The sequence below is a fragment of the Apodemus sylvaticus genome, chromosome 7 (genome assembly GCF_947179515.1).
Source record: "Apodemus sylvaticus chromosome 7, mApoSyl1.1, whole genome shotgun sequence".
In the NCBI taxonomy this organism is placed as follows: Eukaryota; Metazoa; Chordata; class Mammalia; order Rodentia; family Muridae; genus Apodemus; species Apodemus sylvaticus.
Genome location: NC_067478.1, coordinates 41,859,244 through 41,877,638, shown reverse-complemented (window position 1 = coordinate 41,877,638; position 18,395 = coordinate 41,859,244). Strand labels below are relative to the sequence as shown.

At 44.7% G+C, this 18,395-nt stretch overlaps 1 protein-coding gene across 1 annotated transcript; it reads left to right on the top strand.

The window, feature by feature from the left end:
- The first annotated feature begins 8,937 nt into the window (after nucleotides 1-8,937).
- Prss35 (serine protease 35) lies at nucleotides 8,938-10,280 on the top strand. The gene has a single exon (XM_052189741.1). The coding sequence runs from the start codon at nucleotides 8,938-8,940 to the stop codon at nucleotides 10,165-10,167; it is 1,230 nt and encodes a 409-aa protein (XP_052045701.1). The 3' UTR covers nucleotides 10,168-10,280.
- Nucleotides 10,281-18,395: the final 8,115 nt, after the last annotated feature.

The window sequence follows — 18,395 nt, the reverse complement described above, 5'->3', positions numbered from 1 at the left end:
GGAGATGGCTTAACAAATAAAAGGCTTGCCTCCCAACCATGAAGACCTGAGTTCGGATCCCCAGAACCCACATAAAGCCAGAGGAGACAGAATACAGCTGAAATCCCGGTGCCCTATAGCAGATGAGGCGAGACCACAGGAGACTCTGGGAAAGCTTCTGGTGGGTTAGCCTGGGGTATAACCACACTCCTGGTCGTCTTCTGACTTCCACAGGGCATGTCTCCACTTACTCATAAGAACCAAGGTGTGAGCACACATATAGAAAGTTGTTACCTGCCATATCAAGTCTCTTCTTCTTCCCTGCTGGCCTCTGACATGCCCCCTCCCAAGTTCACTTGTGTCTCCAGAGGATTAGAAAAGTCATAACTTGCTGACTGGAGAATTTTAAGATCTGGATTATGATTTAGCAGAGAGAATGTTAAAATCCCAGCCAAATAAGAGAGGCATGCTAGAAAGTGCCAGTCAAACGGTGCGTGGGATTTCATTTTAGAGAAGATTCTTCCGTGTGAGACAGTTCTATGTACATTTCTTTTCTGTATTTTTGCAGATTTTTTAAAATGTGAGAGCCCTCAGTGTGTGCTTGGCTCATCACACGGGAGACTACTAGTGTGGGTCAACTTTCTCTATTGAACAGATTGCCTTTTCTATGCCCAGTTCTCAAATATCCAAAAATGCATTCCTTTTAAATAGAAGCATCAGACTCAGGAATTCAGGAATGCTGAAGGCCCTTCACCTTAGACACGACAGATGGGAAATCAGAATTGGGCGCTTTAGGAAAGACCAACATCAACTTAGCAGGTTACAAATCATTATTTTGTAATTTTAAATTTACCGACAGGTAAATTGATATGTGATCAGCAAGTTACACTGTGACTACCAAATATAATGCATTTATTGACTATTTATTGCTGAAGATCCAACTTTAAAAAACTAAAGTGTAGTCACGAGCCATGCACGGTGCACTTTATACACCAGCAAAAGAAGGAGCTTGTCGAGAGCTCCTGGGGGTTACCTTAGTTCCAGTCACCTCAAATTTGATTTATACACAGTGATTTATTTTATGAATTGAGATGTACATATCCTGCAGAAATAGCAGGAAAAATAAAAAGAAAAAAAGGGAGGCTTTAGTTTTTTATTGTGATGAGAAACAGAAGTTGTGGGTTACTGTAAAATAATCATCTGTGTAACTTTACCATCTTCCTTTCCCTCAAGGACTGCCAAACTTTTAAAGCAGACATTGCTTTGTCTCCAGTCCCGAGGCTGGATTTGAAAATAGTGCTATGGTATGTGATATTTTTGAATAGCCATTGGCACATTGTCAATGAACCCTCTAACCGTTGATTCTCAGCGTAGCACTGGTGGAGAGCTTAACCTTCGTAATGGATTATAAAGCATTTGATAAACATATGGAAATATTTGGCAGGCTCGTGACTTTCCTTCATGTTGAAATGAATCGCAGCCCGTTTGGTGGAGGGCTCAGCAGTGCTGTAGGCCGTGGGGAGTGTGCTGGCGCTGGAGCTGTTTTTGGAAAAACACCTGCCAGAAATTTGTCTGGCTGTGGACAGCGAGCTCAGCGCTCAGCTCGTCAGGATGGGCTGTGGGACCTGGAGGTGGGTTTTTTTTTAAATGCGATAAGTTTCATATGCGACGACAACGCTTTAGTATATTGTGAACCAGTTATACCTTCGCCATCTCTCAGGCTCCAAGGACAATTCCCATTCACAGCTGAATGACGTCAGAGGAAAGGCTTGTTCTTGGCAGGCTTGCTTTGCCATCTAGTGGTGGCGACATAGATAGCCAGCAAGGACCTGCTTCCAGACTAGAGATGGAGTCTTCTGAGGATCACCGATGAGCCAGTCACTTGTGCACTCTTGATCACGATTAACTGGAGAGCAAGACTAGATCTTACCAGACCACTCAGTAGCCGAGAAAAACTGAGAGTATGTTTTTTTTTTTTTTTTTTTTTAAGAAAGGCCTTTAAAATGATATTCACCATGGTTGACACTGCATTTGCTGAAAAATAATCATCTGTCCTGTTCAGCTCCCTGACTCTAGCAATACTAATCAATACTATCATAAAATTTCATAAAATTCTGTTTTATATCTCTAAAATTGAGCATTCTGTTATTTTTATAAATTTTATAATTGATGTTTAGGACCTATGAAATGAACCCCTCCCCCAACTTCATACTTCCACTACTTTCAAAACATCCGGGGAAGGCAGTTTTAGAAACGATATCATCTTCATCTATGTATTAAGTCCTTATATCATTTTTTGTGTGGTGGGAGTATGTTTGTGTGTGTCAGGTACATATGTGTTTGCTGATGCATGTGCTGGTGTGTGTGTGTGTGTGTGTGTGTGTGTGTGCGTGAGACCAGAGGTCAGACTTAGATGTTGTTCCTCAGAAGCTGTCTATCAAAATGTATATCTAACTTTGTTTGTGTGAGTGTGTATGTGTATGTGTGTGTGTGTGAAACTTATGGCATGTTCACGTGCCTGCAGAGGCTATCAAAGGAAGTCAGACTCCTTGGAGCTGGAGTTACAGGCAGCTGTGACAGAGTGCTGGGACTGACCCCAGGTCTTTTGCAAGAGCAGCAAGGACTGTTAACCACAGAGCCTTCACTCCAGCACCAAGTGATTGTTTTTGTTTTTGGTGGGGTTTTTTGTTTGTTTTTTTGTTTGTTTGTTTTGGTTTTTTGTTTTGGTTTTTTGAGATAGGATTTCTATGTATAGTCCTGGCTATTCTGGAACTCTGTAGACCAGGCTGACCTCGAACTCAGAAATCTGCCTGCCTCTGCCTCCCAAATGCTGGGATTAAAGGTGTGTACCACCACCGCCTGGCTCCAAGTGATTGTTTTTGTTTGTTTGTTTGACTCTCTCTCTCTCTCCCTCTTTCCCTCCCTCCCCTCCTCCCTCCCTCCCCCCTCTCTCTCCCTTTCTCCTCCTGCCCCCTTTTCTGAGACAGGGCCTCACTCAGTAGCTCTGGCTCTGCTGGAACTCTCAGAGATCCATCATCTGCCCCTTCCTCTTGCGTGGTGAGGTTAAAGTGAGTGCTACCATGCCCACCTAGTTTTTTAAATGGAATCTCTCCCTAGGATCAGGTCAAGGCTGGTCTCCACCTCCCCAGCACGCAGAGCACTTATGCAGGCAGCCATACTCAGCATGTGTTAGCGGGTCCTAGGGACCAGGCTCAGATCCTGGTGCTGGCATGGCGAACACTTTAATGAGAGCTATCTTCCAAGCCCCCTGACTTCCCATTTCTGTTCCAGTAAATTAGCCAAACCCTCCAGAGTTAAAAGCACACAAAATTATTAATCTTACATGCGCGGAGCTCAGAAGTCTGGAGATCGGCAGGACTATGTCCCTGTTAAGTTCTTCTGCTTGCTTACCCCTTGGCATCTTCTACAGACCACCCTCATCCTAAGGGTCCTGAGCCACCTCGCTTCAATCCCGCTTCCCTCTCCACAGCTCTATCCTGCCTTCTCTTTACGAGGTCCCGTGGTTGTAGTGGATTCACCTGATACCCTGGCTAATCCCCTCATCTGAAAACCTTCAGCTTAGTCACACCCTCACCATCTCCCTTACCGTGTGAGGAACATACACACAGGTCCTTGGGGTGAAGATGCTGCGGGTCCGTCCACAGACCGGGAATGTACTTGGTAGGAGGTATGGGCAATACCTTATAAATACCTACCAATGTTTTCCTTTCGCTTTCATAGAAGAGATGGTGTCTCTATTGCCAAGGCTGGTCTGGAGATTTTGAGCTTAAGTGAATCTCCTGCTTTGGCCTCCCTAGTAGCTGAGACTACAGACATGCACGGCCTCAGCTTTAGTCTGCCGCCACCACATACTGTGCTGAGACAGTCCCACTGCGCAGTCCAAGCTAGCCTAGAACTGGCGAGCCTCTCGCTTCTGCCTCCCCAAGGGCTGAGATTATCACGAGAGTTGCTTGACATTTTGACTTCGGGTGTTGGACAACAATGATAACTGCTGTCATTTGCTAAATGCTCCCATAGCTGCATGTGCGCATATACATACACACATGTATTATTCTTTCAAAAATAATGTATGCCATTCTCCATCTTTAACATATATGGAAAATGCGAAGATGAGGTACCATTAAGAAAATCACCCTGCCAGTAAGTGGCAAGCATAAGCTGATGGTTTTACAGTCCACTGTCCCTATGGTCACATGGGTCCCTATGGTCACATGGGTCCCTGTGGTCACATGGGTCTCTATGGTCACATGGGTCCCTGTGGTCACATGGGACCCTATGGTCACATGGGTCCCTATGGTCACATGGGTCCCTATGGTCACATGGGTCCCTATGGTCACATGAGTCCCTATGGTCACATGGGTCCCTGTGGTCACATGGGTCCCTGTGGTCACATGGGTCCTTATGGTCACATGGGACCCTATGGTCACATGGGTCCCTGTGGTCACATGGGTCCCTGTGGTCACATGGGACCCTGTGGTCAATGGGACCCTATGGTCACATGGGTCCCTATGGTCACATGGGTCCCTATGGTCACATGGGTCCCTGTGGTCACATGGGTCCGTGTGGCCACATGGGTCCCTATGGCCCCGTCTCCACCGTCCATCTTCGTCATACCACTGACACTGTCATTCTCCCAGGGCCGTGACATTATATTCTTCTTGTAAATGTTGCATCCCTTGGGGCTCTTACACTCAGTGACATTTGTGAGCGGCGGTGGAGGCCTAGAATAAAGCCCCATTACAGCAGCCATGAGTCCTCTCTGCATCTTGCCAAACACAAGATGACCATGCACTTTTGTAGAGGTATCTTCCAGAATGCATCCATCCCACTTCCTTGATACATCTTTATAGTTTATTACCATCAGTGATGCTCCTCTGCCTCCCGGTGACCTTGGCCTAGGCATCTCTCCTGTCTGTAGTTATTCAGAGCACCTGGGCCAGGCCTCAAGGGTTCCTGTGTCTCAGTCCTTACTGCACAGGTGAAGGATAAGAGCAGGGAGGAAATGAGGGGGTGGCTTCACTCTTAAGTGTGTGTATAATAAATAGCAAGCCATAGTGTTGAAAGGGCAGGGATCATTAATGGCTTAAAAAGTGATTATGCATTCACTTGTGCCCAGACACGCTTGGTAAGGTGACCTACAGTGTCACTGATCTGACGGAATAGTCCCTTACATTAAAAAAAAAAGTGTTTAGTGGCCCGATGCACGAGAGTTTCCCGTGATATGTTCATGAATGAGGCCTGCTTACCTGCTTTACATTAGGTGGGTAATATCTGATCGTATTTAAGTTTAATAGGGATAAGAAAAAATATACTGCAAAGCCACAGATATTCATGGGAATGAGCAACTAGGAAAACATTCATTTGGCCATCCTTGAAGAAATATAACAAAATTAAGGGCATTTGCAAGTCAACTGGAAACTATTAAGAAATAAAAGAATTTGTAAAATAGACTCTTTAGGAACCATGTGGTTTTGGAGCTGGGGAACAGTTGCCAGAGCACTGGCCTGGCATACATGAGGCCCTGGGTTTGACCCTTGGCACCTAAATGAACCCAGTATGGTGCACAGATCTATAATACCACCACTCAGAAGGCGGAGGAAGGACGATCAGCAGTTCAAGTTCACCCGCCCCCCTCAGTTTTGAGGCCAGCCTGGGCTCCATGAGACTCTGTCCCAAAAGAATATGTGTCCTTTAACTCTGGCCCATAGTTAATTCTAGAGTAGAATAATAATTTTTAAATAACACATGTATCACCTGCTTACCACGCTCTGAGCTGAGTGCTAACCCTTTCCACAAATCACCTCATTTAGTTCTAAATGGCATTATGAAACAGAGCCTTCCATGGTTGCCACTGTGCACATGAAGAAAATGAAACCCAGAGAGTTAATGACTATCTTAAGCTCACCTGCCGAATGGGAGAAAAGGTGGACAATTGCTGATCTGAACTTAAGCCCGTTATGTTCGTCTAGATACACAAGTATTCTAAACACTACCATCAGTCCCCCCTCTTCTAAGAACAACAGATAATAATAGTAAGTCATCTCTTATAAGGATGTGTGGCTGTCTTTACTAGAGAACTAATAAACATTAGAAGGTGTTAGTTTTCTACCTAATTCCTTTCTGCTGCACCTGTCTCTAGAATCCACTCCCTGATCATTCGTGGATCCTCTGAGTCAGCGTGAAGGGCAAGGATTGCAATCTCACTTTTATTACCCAAACCTGGACGCTGAAGCCACAGCCCAAGCAAACACCTGGACATTGACAGCATTGTGCCACTAATGTAATAAGAGATAGGGAAAAGGAAGGTGTGGGCAGAGACATGGGAAAGTCCTGCCTTTCCAACTGGGTCCATGTTTCCCAGGTTAGCAAGTTAGGCGTTGTGGATGATGGGTGTATGTAGCCCTATCCACTGGACTTGTGGGTTGTGGGTTGCCCCATCCATCAAAACTATCATTTCCCTTGACATTTTATCATAAGGAAAACTTAGTTTTTTTCCAAGAGGAAGTGTTCCTAGACATCTGTCCAATTTTAAATTATAGACCAAATTAGACAACTAAAGCAAAGGCCCTTTTATTACTGTGATTTGGAGGTCATATTACAAGGCTCTGCCCTTGTTCATGGCCAAGGATAGACATGGGCATGGCTTTGATGCCAGCGGGCACACTGCGGAGATGCTCCCAGCAGGGCTGGAAAACAGGATGCCATCCCATGATTTGTGGTGCTGGATGTAGGAGGCATTCATACGAGCCTGCTAAATTGGATGTTTCAGACATTTAACACTACTTACATTATGTAAGTATAGATAAGCTGAACTTCTTCCTTATTAAATTGAAGTCATTTGATATTAGTGGCTGCTAATGGTGACACAGTAGAGTCAAAATTAGGTTCATTTTGTACACAGAGATGAAGTGGAAGCGATCTGGAGCCCAGATACGCAACCATTGCTGTAGAGATGATGCCTGGGGCCCTGGCTGCTCCAGTGTCCTTCAGCCTCCATGAGTCTCTAAGGCATCTGGAAGTTTGGTTAAAACACAGTTATCTGAGGAACTCCACAGCCCTTCCACGGATGCTTCTAATTCCTTTCAGATTTATTTATTTTGTTTTATGCCTATGAATGTTTTGCCTGTATGTGTATCACATGCATGCCCGGTAACTGAGGAAGTCAGAAGAGGGTACTGGATCCTCTGGAAAGAGTTATAGATGGTTGTGGTCCACCACGTGGGTGCTGAGAACTCGACCTAGGTCCTCTGTAAGAGCAACACTTGCTCTTCACTATCGAACCACCATCTCTCTAGAACCTCTAGGAGACCTGACACATTAACAGACGGTGTGAGAGAAGCTTTGAGAATTAGCTTGTGGGTTTTTTTTTTTTTGTTTTGTTTTGTTAAGGAGTGAAGAAAGGTTTATGATGTGCTACAGCAGGCAAGAACATTGGATTTGATTCCCAAGCCTCAAACAAAAGAAGGATGGATTGTGGATCCTGTAAATATTCATATCAGAAAGTACTTCAAGGGCAAATACATTGCTGAGCAGTTATATATATGAGAAGAGGGTGCTTAGCTTAAGGTCATAGAGCACATGTTAAAATAGCAGACAAGAACTCTTCTGGGCATGGTCAGCTTGCAGCATAAGAATTGCAGTCAGGAACATCAAGATAATAATAAAGGTGTGAGAGTGAATTGTTGGGGAAGGGGGGGCTCTTTAGTGACAGGTAGGGTTAAGCTATGTTGTATATGTGTATGAAATTGTCAATGAATAAATAAAAGAAGTTCTAAAGGAAAAACGTCAAAGGAGGGGGCAGGCTTGGTGACAAAGGCCTAAAGTCCCAGCTACTGAGGAGGCTCAGGGGGGATCAAAGATCACAGCCAGCCTAGGTGACAGAGTGAGCTGAAGCTAGGTCAGCTTGTCAACTGAGACTGTGCCTCAAAATAAAACAAAAGGAGTAAAAGCATTAGAGTGCTTGCTAGCAGGAATGAAGCCCCAGGCTTTGTCTCCAGCCCCACTGCCCCCCTTCTGTGTGTGTGTGTGTGTGGTGTGTATGTGTGTGTTTGTGGGTGGTATGTGAGTGTTGTGGTGTGCATGTGTATCTGTGAGATATGCATGTGTGTTGTTGTGTGTATAAGTGTGTTATGGTATGCATATGTGAGAGTGGGGTGTGGGGTGTATGTGTATATGTTGTGGTATGTATGTGTGTGGGGTGTGTGTGGTATGTATGTATGTGTGTGGTGTGCGTCTGTGTGGTATGTATGTGTGTGGGGTGTGTCTGTGTGGTATGCATGCATGTTGTGTTGTATATATGTCTGTGTTGTAGAGTGTATGTGCGCTGTGTGTCTGTATACACATGAAATTAGAGCAGGTGTCAGGCAGAAGAACTCTCCTATTTCTAATCTCTGTGCTGCTTCACAGCATCATGTGACGCACATCTCCATCCACACCAGCTCCTCCTTCAAACCCCGGCTCAGGGAAGTTGTGAACTCAAGTACATGTTTCCAAACTCTGAAAGGCATTTACATCTTAGACTTGAAGACATTATAGTCCCATCTCTAAAGAGCTAAGCATGCAGGAAGAACTGCAAAATGTCTGCTGCTGTCTCTACTTATGAGCACTGGAGAATAAGTGTCTGGGAAACTGTGGGGTGAGACTTCCCAACCGGAGTCTACTCTGTTCCAGATGGGGCTGTCTGGGGAGGTACCGTGACAGGAGGAAGAGAGAGAGAGACAGGTGATAGGGAGAAAGTTTGGTGAGATACGCCTTACTGAATTTGGATGTCTGCTACAGGTGTGGATTTAATGTCCAGAGATTCTAAGACAGATGAAAACAAGGATCTGTTCAAGGTGGTGGTACACTCAGTACCTAACGCATAAAGACATAAGTAACATTTAAAAATTACTCTTTCTTTTTCTTTTTTGTTTTTAAAGGGCAAAATAGAAGAACAAGATGGGAAATATGTTATTTTGGTCGATCCTTTTCATCTCTGGATGGGCCCTCTCTGATGGGTCTGAAACAGAACCAGACTTTACGTGGCACTTGAGCAGAGTACCGCAGGTTGTGAGTGAGAAGACGATCCGTCTTGCCAGCCCCACCTTCCGGGCGGATGCTGGGGTGGTGAAGGCCACAGCGTGTGGCATTGAATGTCAGGAAGCTCTCCCGACTCCCAGCCTTTCCCAGCTGGAAGATTCCCTATCCTATGAGACCGTCTTCGAGAATGGCACCCGAACCTTAACCAGGGTGAAAGTTCGAGGTCTGGTCCTGGAACCCACTCAGAACCGCAGCGTCAAAGGAGCACGGCCTCGGAGAAGGAGGCAGGTGTACGGAACGGACAGCAGGTTCAGCATCTTAGACAAAAGGTTCTTGACCAATTTCCCTTTTAATACAGCAGTGAAGCTGTCCACCGGCTGCAGCGGAGTCCTCGTTTCCCCCAACCATGTGCTCACAGCTGCCCACTGTGTCCATGACGGGAAGGACTATGTCAGAGGCAGTAAAAGGCTGAGGGTGGGCGTGCTGAAGATGAGAAACAAAGGCGGCCGCAAGAAACGCAGAGGTCCCAAGAGGAGCCCGAGAGAAGCAGGGAGCGATGGTCACAGTCAGGAGCATCCTCAGGAGAGCACCACTCAAAGACCCGGGAAAAAATCCAGGCGTGGCCCGAGAGTCACCCAAGGAAGGCCTTCCTTCCAATGGACCCGCGTCAAGAGCACCCACATTCCCAAAGGCTGGGCGAGGGGAGAGAATGGGGACCCGGCCTTGGACTATGACTACGCGCTCCTGGAGCTAAAGCGCGCGCACAAGCAGCAGCACATGGAGCTGGGAGTCAGCCCCACCATCTCCAAGCTGCCCGGAGGCCGGATCCACTTCTCTGGATTTGACAACGACAGGGATGATCAGTTAGTGTATCGGTTTTGCAGCGTTTCCGAGGAATCCAATGACCTCCTGTATCAGTATTGCGATGCTGAGGCAGGCTCCACCGGCTCCGGGATCTACCTGAGGCTCAAAGAGCCAGGCCAAAAGAATTGGAAGCGCAAGATCATCGCGGTCTACTCGGGCCACCAGTGGGTGGATGTGCACGGAGTTCAGAAGGACTACAATGTGGCTGTGCGCATCACTCCGCTCAAGTACTCCCAGATCTGCCTCTGGATCCACGGAAACGCTGCCAACTGTGCTTACGGCTGAGGGAAAACTGAAGCGACTTCATGTGCATCTTGAATCCCCAGAGAAAGCCAGCTCTCATTGTGAGACTATGCCTGGACTTGGACTTTCGGTGATTTTTACAGCGTTTTTACAGACGTCCTTTATCAAAATTAGGTTACTTTCGCACAGTTAAAATGTTTAGTTACAGATACTGAAACTAGATGGAACTTCGGGCGTCAAGTATATACTCTTTATATGGTGGTAAGTTTCGTTTTGGGGGAAACCATTTGTTTACTTGGGCCTTTTTGGATACCAGATACTCTTTAAAACATCAACCCAGAACTGTAATGTGACTTCTCAGTGGACTAGCTCTTGAGTCCTACTCTAGGAAGAACCTAGAAGGATGCAGTTATGTGTTCAACCTTTACAGTAACAGTCAGAATCAGGGGAGACAGGGGGTTTAGTCTGTAATGCGATGACATTCAGCCATTCCATTCTTTCCCTCAGTGTTTATATGTGTCTTCTCTTGGTACTGGGAAACTTATTTCAAGAACTATAGATCAAAACATGTAAAAATTACAAATCAAATATACTAGTGAGCTGCATAAACAAAACCGGTAACTGTGGCTTTAAAAACCCAACACCAGCCGTGTCCATCTAAAATCTGGAGAAACACTTTGTTCCATGTCATGAACCAAGTTTACAGACACAGAAAGCTGAGTCACTTCAAGATCTCAAGTATTGCATTCTTAAAATCCGCAGTTTTCAAGGCAGACAGAGAAGCCATTTCACAAGCTACCACCCTCTGGCGAAAGCCAAGCCCTTTTGTGTTGTGCTTTCTGCTGTGTGTGAGGTGCTATACTTTCAAAGTGGGGGATTTTGAAGTCTTTTTCAGAAGAGAACCCACCTACCCCTAACCCTGAGATACCAAAGAAGGTTCTGATTCTGATGGTTCTCATAAGGGATCAAGGTGGCATTAGGCAGTTACTGTGTACCACCCTAGCGCAAAATGCAGAGCAGGCATTCAGGACTTGCCTCATGAACAAACACAGCTGTGGACAATGGCTATGAACCGGGGTTAAGCCAGGGCATTATGCTTAAGTGGTTTTGATGATACAATCAAGTACACCCTAAAATTTAAATAACCAAGGGCCCAATTTTTGGTCTAATCTTTCTGGCAAATTCTAAGGCCACATATTTTTCCTCACTTAATTCATTGCCAGGGTAAAACCTTTTCTTTTTTAGACATGTCCTAATAAAGATTCTAAATTAAGAAATAATGTTTCCTATCTTTGTTTTCTGTTACAGTCTTGATTAATATACAAAGGAGTATCTTCATTTGGGTTATCATAATGACTTTGGTAAATGGTGCTCAAAATATGTGGCATTCTTTTATAACGTGGGTTGTTAAAAATAATTCAATAAAATTGAAGAAAATTATTGTGTTTGCATATATACTATAAAGGATTTTAGAAAAATAATCAATTAACTAACATTCAACTGAAATGTGTCACCTGTAACACTCATTTCACTGAGAGGCATTTAATCAGTGCTTCCGGTAGAAGAGGAACACATACTGAAAAGAGGACCCATTTTCTTTGGGGTGGGGCGATACATAAACGGTCGATGTACTGGTGCTTTTCATATTATTGTGATAAAATACCCAACAAGAACAACTTAAGGAAAGAATGACTTTTTTTTTTCATTTCTGTCTTTTCCAAGAGGCCAGTATAATTAATACATGATTCTAGAGATCATCATCATAGTTGCTCCGCTTCATCTCATATTCACAAAGATGGGCCAAAATGTTCTCAGGAGACGGCCGCCATGTTTCCCTAAAAAGCCAGCTAGCACAGGTGTAGAGAAATGTGCATGTGTGTGCTGACTCATGAACCAGGATGCCAGTGCCAGTGTGATGCCATCTCTGTTGAAAGGTAGATCTCCTTCTTTCCCCACTGCTATGCTATCCTTAAGCCTGCAGCTTTCAAGGTCAGGATATGCTCAGAGCCAAGATCCTATCACAAAACAGAAGCACCACTTTACCCAGCCACGGGATGAAAATAAAAGGCGGTATTTTTAAGAGAGCTGAATTTAGTATTCTGCCACTGTACTTGGGATACGTACACCCAAAAGGCCCTGTGGCTTGGAGAAATAAGTGACACCGTTGTACCCACCAAATAGCCAGTGTGTCACCCCATGTGACCAGGATGTGGCTGATGTGGCTCCTTAAATGGATGTCTTGAGCAGTCATCCACCCGCAGATCACAGCATCCCTAGACCTAAATTAAAGCTTGCTTTTGGCAGAGCCACACAAGCCATCATGTACTATGAATCACCTTTCCAGGACTGGTAAGTACATTTCTCCATCCTTAGGCTAGAGGAAGCAAGGACTCCGTGGCTTTCCTATTCTAAAGTGTTTAGAAAATCTTTTTTGCTAGAATCTATCATATTCAACTAGAACCTGAGATTGCGCCCGCTGGATTCAAGATAGTGCAGCAGGTTCCCTCAATGTAGAGGCTTCCCAATTTGATTAATAGTAAGAATGATCCAGGAAACTGCTTTAGGAACCCAAGTGCCAGGGCTCCACAGAGATCCACCCCAAATCCCCAAGAGTCCAGCATTCCAGGTGCAATTAAGTTATGGGCTGGCTTCCAATCATGGCCACAGTCTCTCTCTCACAAATGAAAGGCTCTCCCAGCAGAACATATCTAGGGAAAGGCTAAGGTTTGCAAGTGAATTTTCTGGAGATAGCCCACTGTTTTGCATGGCCTTTGATGGGTGAGCTCTGAGATGCAAGGTCACCAGAGACTTCATCCCAGGATTGCTTCTTGCTTCTGATATGCCTTTCCTATGAATATTATATAGCCTAACGAGTTCCGGGCAGATTTCCTGCAGAATCAACATGAAGATGTACTTTCATATAGTAATCTGTATAGACAAATTGATCATTTCACAATTTCTGACAATAATTTTATAGAACTCTTAAACTGATACACATGAACTCTAGCCCGCTATAGAATAACATTACAAACAGAGAGCCACAAAGCTTCACATGTCATGGGCCGATTGCACTAGGATAAGAAAGCAGGCTTGAACAAAACTGTGACCAAGGAAAAACATTCATTCTAGGCCAGGTCTAAGGATGAGACCACAGGTGTGCACTGGGATAAAGCAAGGCCATAGGAAACTGTTGCTCTGAACTTATAATGAGCTTATAGAATAAAACAATGCTCCAACTCACCATTGATATCCTTCTGTAGCTCCCCTTTTATGTAACATTTTATCTATGAGGTAATTCTTTCTGACATAGAGATCATAAAAGCTCATGAAGTGTTAACCAACTCCAAGCCTCTCTCTTGGCCAGTGGGGATGGGGGGTGGAGGTAGGGGTAGGGCTGGGGTAGAGGGGGGGTGGGAAAAGTTAAAGGAATAGAAAATTTACCAACAGTAAGCAACTTTTGCCACTGCAATCGCCACACCACTCCCAGCCACCCATCGGTGCCTTTCTAGGTCGATCTGAATGCCAGACTGGTTCCAGACACTCCACTGCCTCTAGCTCTCAGGCCACATAAAAGGAAGGAAGTAGGGAAGAAAGTAGGGAAGGGATACAGGGAGGGAGGGAGGAAGATGGATGTTCAGGACACTTCTTGGCCACTGAATGAAGAAGCTTAGAATTATGAGTGCTGGGCTTGGGAGGCAACAAAGAAAGAAAAACTAGCTTGGAAGAAAAAGAGAAGTTAATTCTTAGACATGTATGACAAACAAACAAGTGAATGAATGAATGAATAAATAAACAAATAAATATGGTGACCATAAAATATGCTCAACCCAGAAAGAAAGAAGGCCTGCTACAAAAGTGAAAATGATTGTGGGTTCCCAGTGACTGATTCATTAACACATGGAGTATGTCACTGCTGCATCTTATTCTGACAAACTGTGACTAATGCTTTCTTTTTCTGCTATGACCTTAAATGGTCCTTTTAACTTCACTTGGAAAACATTTTTTTCATTGAAAGAAAGGAATTTCAAAAACATTTGTAATTTCAAATTTATATGTGAAATACTGTATACATGGCCACAATTCAATATCCTGCTTTCCAATACTGTCGAAATCCATGCTCCAAAGCACAGGTGATTTAAAAATTAACTTCAACATTCTTTGGGACATGCTTAAATTAACATTTCAGACTAAATAATTTTAACTTTTTAAGGGTTTAAGATACATTATTATAAAAAACAAGATAAAACAAAAACAAACAACCCCCTCCCATAATAAAATGAGTTAATTTACCTCAAAGATGTTTCTTGAACTGAAGGAAATGGGCCACATTGTTGATGTTTTGTCTAAGCTCCACCCCACACCTACCTGGCAATAGCCAGGTATGCCCCGCCCCAGAGATCTGGCCCACTATAAGAGGGGCTACTTGCCCCTCCTCTCTCTCTTTGCTCTCCGCTCTCCCACATTCTCTCACCTCTCTGCCCCTTGGTCTCTTCCCCCCTTCACGTGGTCATGGCTGGCCTCCACTCCACTCCACTCTCCCTCTCTCCCTCTCTCCCCTCCCCCCTCTCTTCCCCTCTTTCTCTGCCTCTCTCTACCACTAACTCCCATCCCCTACTCTGTGTAAACTCTATTCTATACTATGCCTGTGTGTGTGGTCCCTCAGGGGCAGAGGTGCCCAGGCAAGGGCCCGCCTGGACACCTTCCCCCACGCCACCGAGCCACACTCCCCTAACCCCCTATCCTCTCCCTTTTTAAGCCCCCACACGCATAGCATATGAGGATGAAAGTGTACGCCTTTCATCCCCATTGAGAGCCATCAGGATCTCTTGAGCTTAAGGGCAGTGTGGCCTACACAGTGCATTCTAGGCCAGGAAAGGTTACCTAGTGAGACTGTCTCAAGAACAAAAGGAAGAAAAGAAAGGAGGGAAGGGGCAGGCTTTAGGGATACTGCTATCTGGAGAGGAGCTAGTCTTAAAGGTTGATTTATGGAGAGATGGCTCAGAGGCTAAGGGCACTGGCTGCTCTTTCAGATCCCATTACAGAGATTGTGAGTTCAATTCCCAGCAACCACAATGGTGGCTCACAATCTCTGTAATGGGATCTGATGCCTTCTTCTGGCATGCAGGTGTACATGCAGAGAGAGCACTCATATTAAATAAATAAATAAACAAACAAACAAACAAACAAATCTTTTTTTAAACCGTTGGTTTGCAGCAAAGCGGACGGTCACAGACAGAAGACTCTCCTGGAGGGGACACTTCCCGGCCTTGCCCCATGCAGGGCTGTACTCTGCAAGTGTGAGTGCTGTGTTATGTCACAGTCACTTGTAGCACAGACGTTCCCCAAAGTTTGTCTGCCTCCTCCATCTCCGAGGGTGGCAGCCATCGGCCCCACTCCGTGGCGGTCCCTCAGGGCAGCATCTCCATCTCTGGTTAGGTCATCATCACACTGCTCTTCTTGATTAGAAGATGGCTGTCAGTATGAAGCGTGTATCAAACTTTCTGATGTCTTAGAAGCAACGCTTTCAGTCACTGACTCATAGCAACCAGCAGCAGTACTCACGTCTGCCCTTATTGACATTAGAGACCGAGAACCATAAGGAGGGGTCTCTAGGATGTGAGTTTAAATTTTGCTTTGGATGCTACATGTGCCCGGCTGACACTGCTTTCCGGCTGGTTTACATGTCCAGGTCAGTGTCCCATGTACCTGTGTTAATGTGGTACCAGTACTGACCTATATGTACTGAACTTCAAAACACATACTCCTGTGCCTGGGCTTTACGGTGGAATCTTACTACCTCCACCTTTTAGTTTTCATTCTTTATCTTTGACCATTCTTACGATGGAAAAATAAAACCTATAGCAAAAATAATCGCAACAATTAAAAATAATTTAAATGTATTGGATGTTTATAGGTGTTTTGTCTGCAGCTATGTTTGTGTCTGGCAGGGCGCCTGGTACCTGCAGAGGCCAGAAGAGGTGTTGAAATCCCTGGGACTGGAGTTCCAAGCAGTTGTGAGCTGCCATTTGGGAGCCAGGAACCAAACCCCAGAGTCCTCTGTGCTTAACTGCTGAGCCATCTTTTCAGCCCACATAGTAATTTTTAAAAGTAGGAACAGCAGTGTTTGTAAGTGTGACATTGTGCCAAATGTTTTCCATTCATTATCCCATATAATATAACACATACTCAAGAGGATGGAGTCTCATTCCATAGAAGGAAAAAACTTAAAGAGGTTAAGCAGTTTGCTGGAGGCAACAGTGGGTTGAATCCCTTCTCTGTAGTTAGACCCTAACATTCCTGCATAAACCCCAGTCTCACTAAAATAGTCATGTGGCAGACTGTGAGGTGGGCATTTGGAAGGTCCCAACTAAATGTGGAGGTGAGGTTGCGCCTTCTCCCAGGCTAATCTACTGACTGATACAGTTAGCAAGTCTTTTACATTTACAGCAACAGTATTTTAACCATGGTGGGTGGCTTCCTAAGGATTCCCTGACCCTCTCAGGGCCTGCCAGATCAACAGTGTTTCTCTGATACAACAGTTCTCTCCCACTGACACACAGTGGACTGTCCCAGCCGATGCCAGCCATGCGCTTTTCTAACAGATGGAATGCATCAGTAGAAAAAGGAGCATAGCTACCTCTTGTTGAGTCTAATTTAAAGAGGTGTGTGACAAAGAATCGCAGGCAGCTAAGGACTGCTGAGAGCCTGAGAGATGGTCTTCCCCAGGAGACAGCACTCCACTGGTTATCCAGGGGATAACAGTCAACCCTGAAATCATAAATATAAGTAACATTATATAGACTGAGCTGGTTAAATTTAGGAATATGTATGTACATGCACACACGCACGCACACACACAGACACACATACATACATGCATGTAATAACAAACAGCAACAACAAAGGCTATCAGCTACACCATACTTAACACAAACACACACACACACACAGACACACACACATACAGACACATAGATGTACATACATGCAATAACAAACAGCAACAACAAAGGCTACCAGCTACACCATACTTAACACATACACACACATACACACACACAGACACACACACATACAGACACACAGATGTACATGCATGTAATAACAAACAGCAACAACAAAGGCTACCAGCTACACCATACTTAACACACACACACACACACACACACACACACACACACACACACACAATCTTAGGCATATGTGTGCTTGCACTAGTTTCTGTTCACTATGTGCTCTCAGGCACCCCTCCCCCCTCCCAGGCCAGAAAAGGCCAATGGATTCCTTGAAATTCAGTTTGCAATTGGAGCAAAATGTAGGTAGAGAGCTGCCCTGAGTGTGAAAACCAGGGTCCTCTGCAAGGGTAGGGAGTGCTCTTCCCCACTCAGCCATCCTCCAGCCTTCACCCCATAAACAGGCATTTCCTTAATGCCCAAGGCAATTAATGACAAAGGGCCTCAAACCGTGTCATTTCAAAACCACAGAACTCTATGTATCTTCTACCTAACACCATGGGTAAATCAGATGTCCTATAAAGTGTCTCAAATAATGAGTCTCAGCACCCAGGAAACCTCCCCCAACACAGACACTCACCTCTAAGACCACTCTTCCACAAAGACATGCAGAGTCTCTTCATAGCCAAGATCTATAAGATAACACTCTTAGTTTATCTATTAAAAATGTATACCACATGGGATAGTCAAGGGGGGGGGACATGCAAACATTTAATCTTAAACTATTTTATATTCTAAAAGGTATTTCATTATAATATGATGACTAAGTAATATGTGGTTAAAATGTAATCTATAAAACTATGACCCAAGAGGACTAGAAAGGTGGCTTTGCAGTTCAGAGCACTTGCTGCTCTTGCAGAGGACCCTGTTTTTCACACAGGTTCCCCTCCCAGGGCCCACATGATGGTTTATAATCATCTGTGACTCCAGTTCCAAGAGATCTGTTGTCCTCCTTGCCTCCATTAGATCCATCCAGGTATGCACATGTATGCAGATAAACACTCTTTCCCATGCAATAAATAAATAAATATGTATTTTAAAAAAAATCACCTGACATGATCTGATGTTAGCTTTTGAGAGTAAGTTCTCAAGACATAAATCTGAGGCAACCAAAGGAAATGAGTTTTAAAATAGTCTCCTAACCTCAGATTGGGCCGTGTGTGTGTGTGTGTGTGTGTGTGTGTGTGTGTGGTGTTCTTAGGATCAAACCCAGGGCGTTGGTCACTATTAGGGGGGCACTTTGTTACTAAATTACAA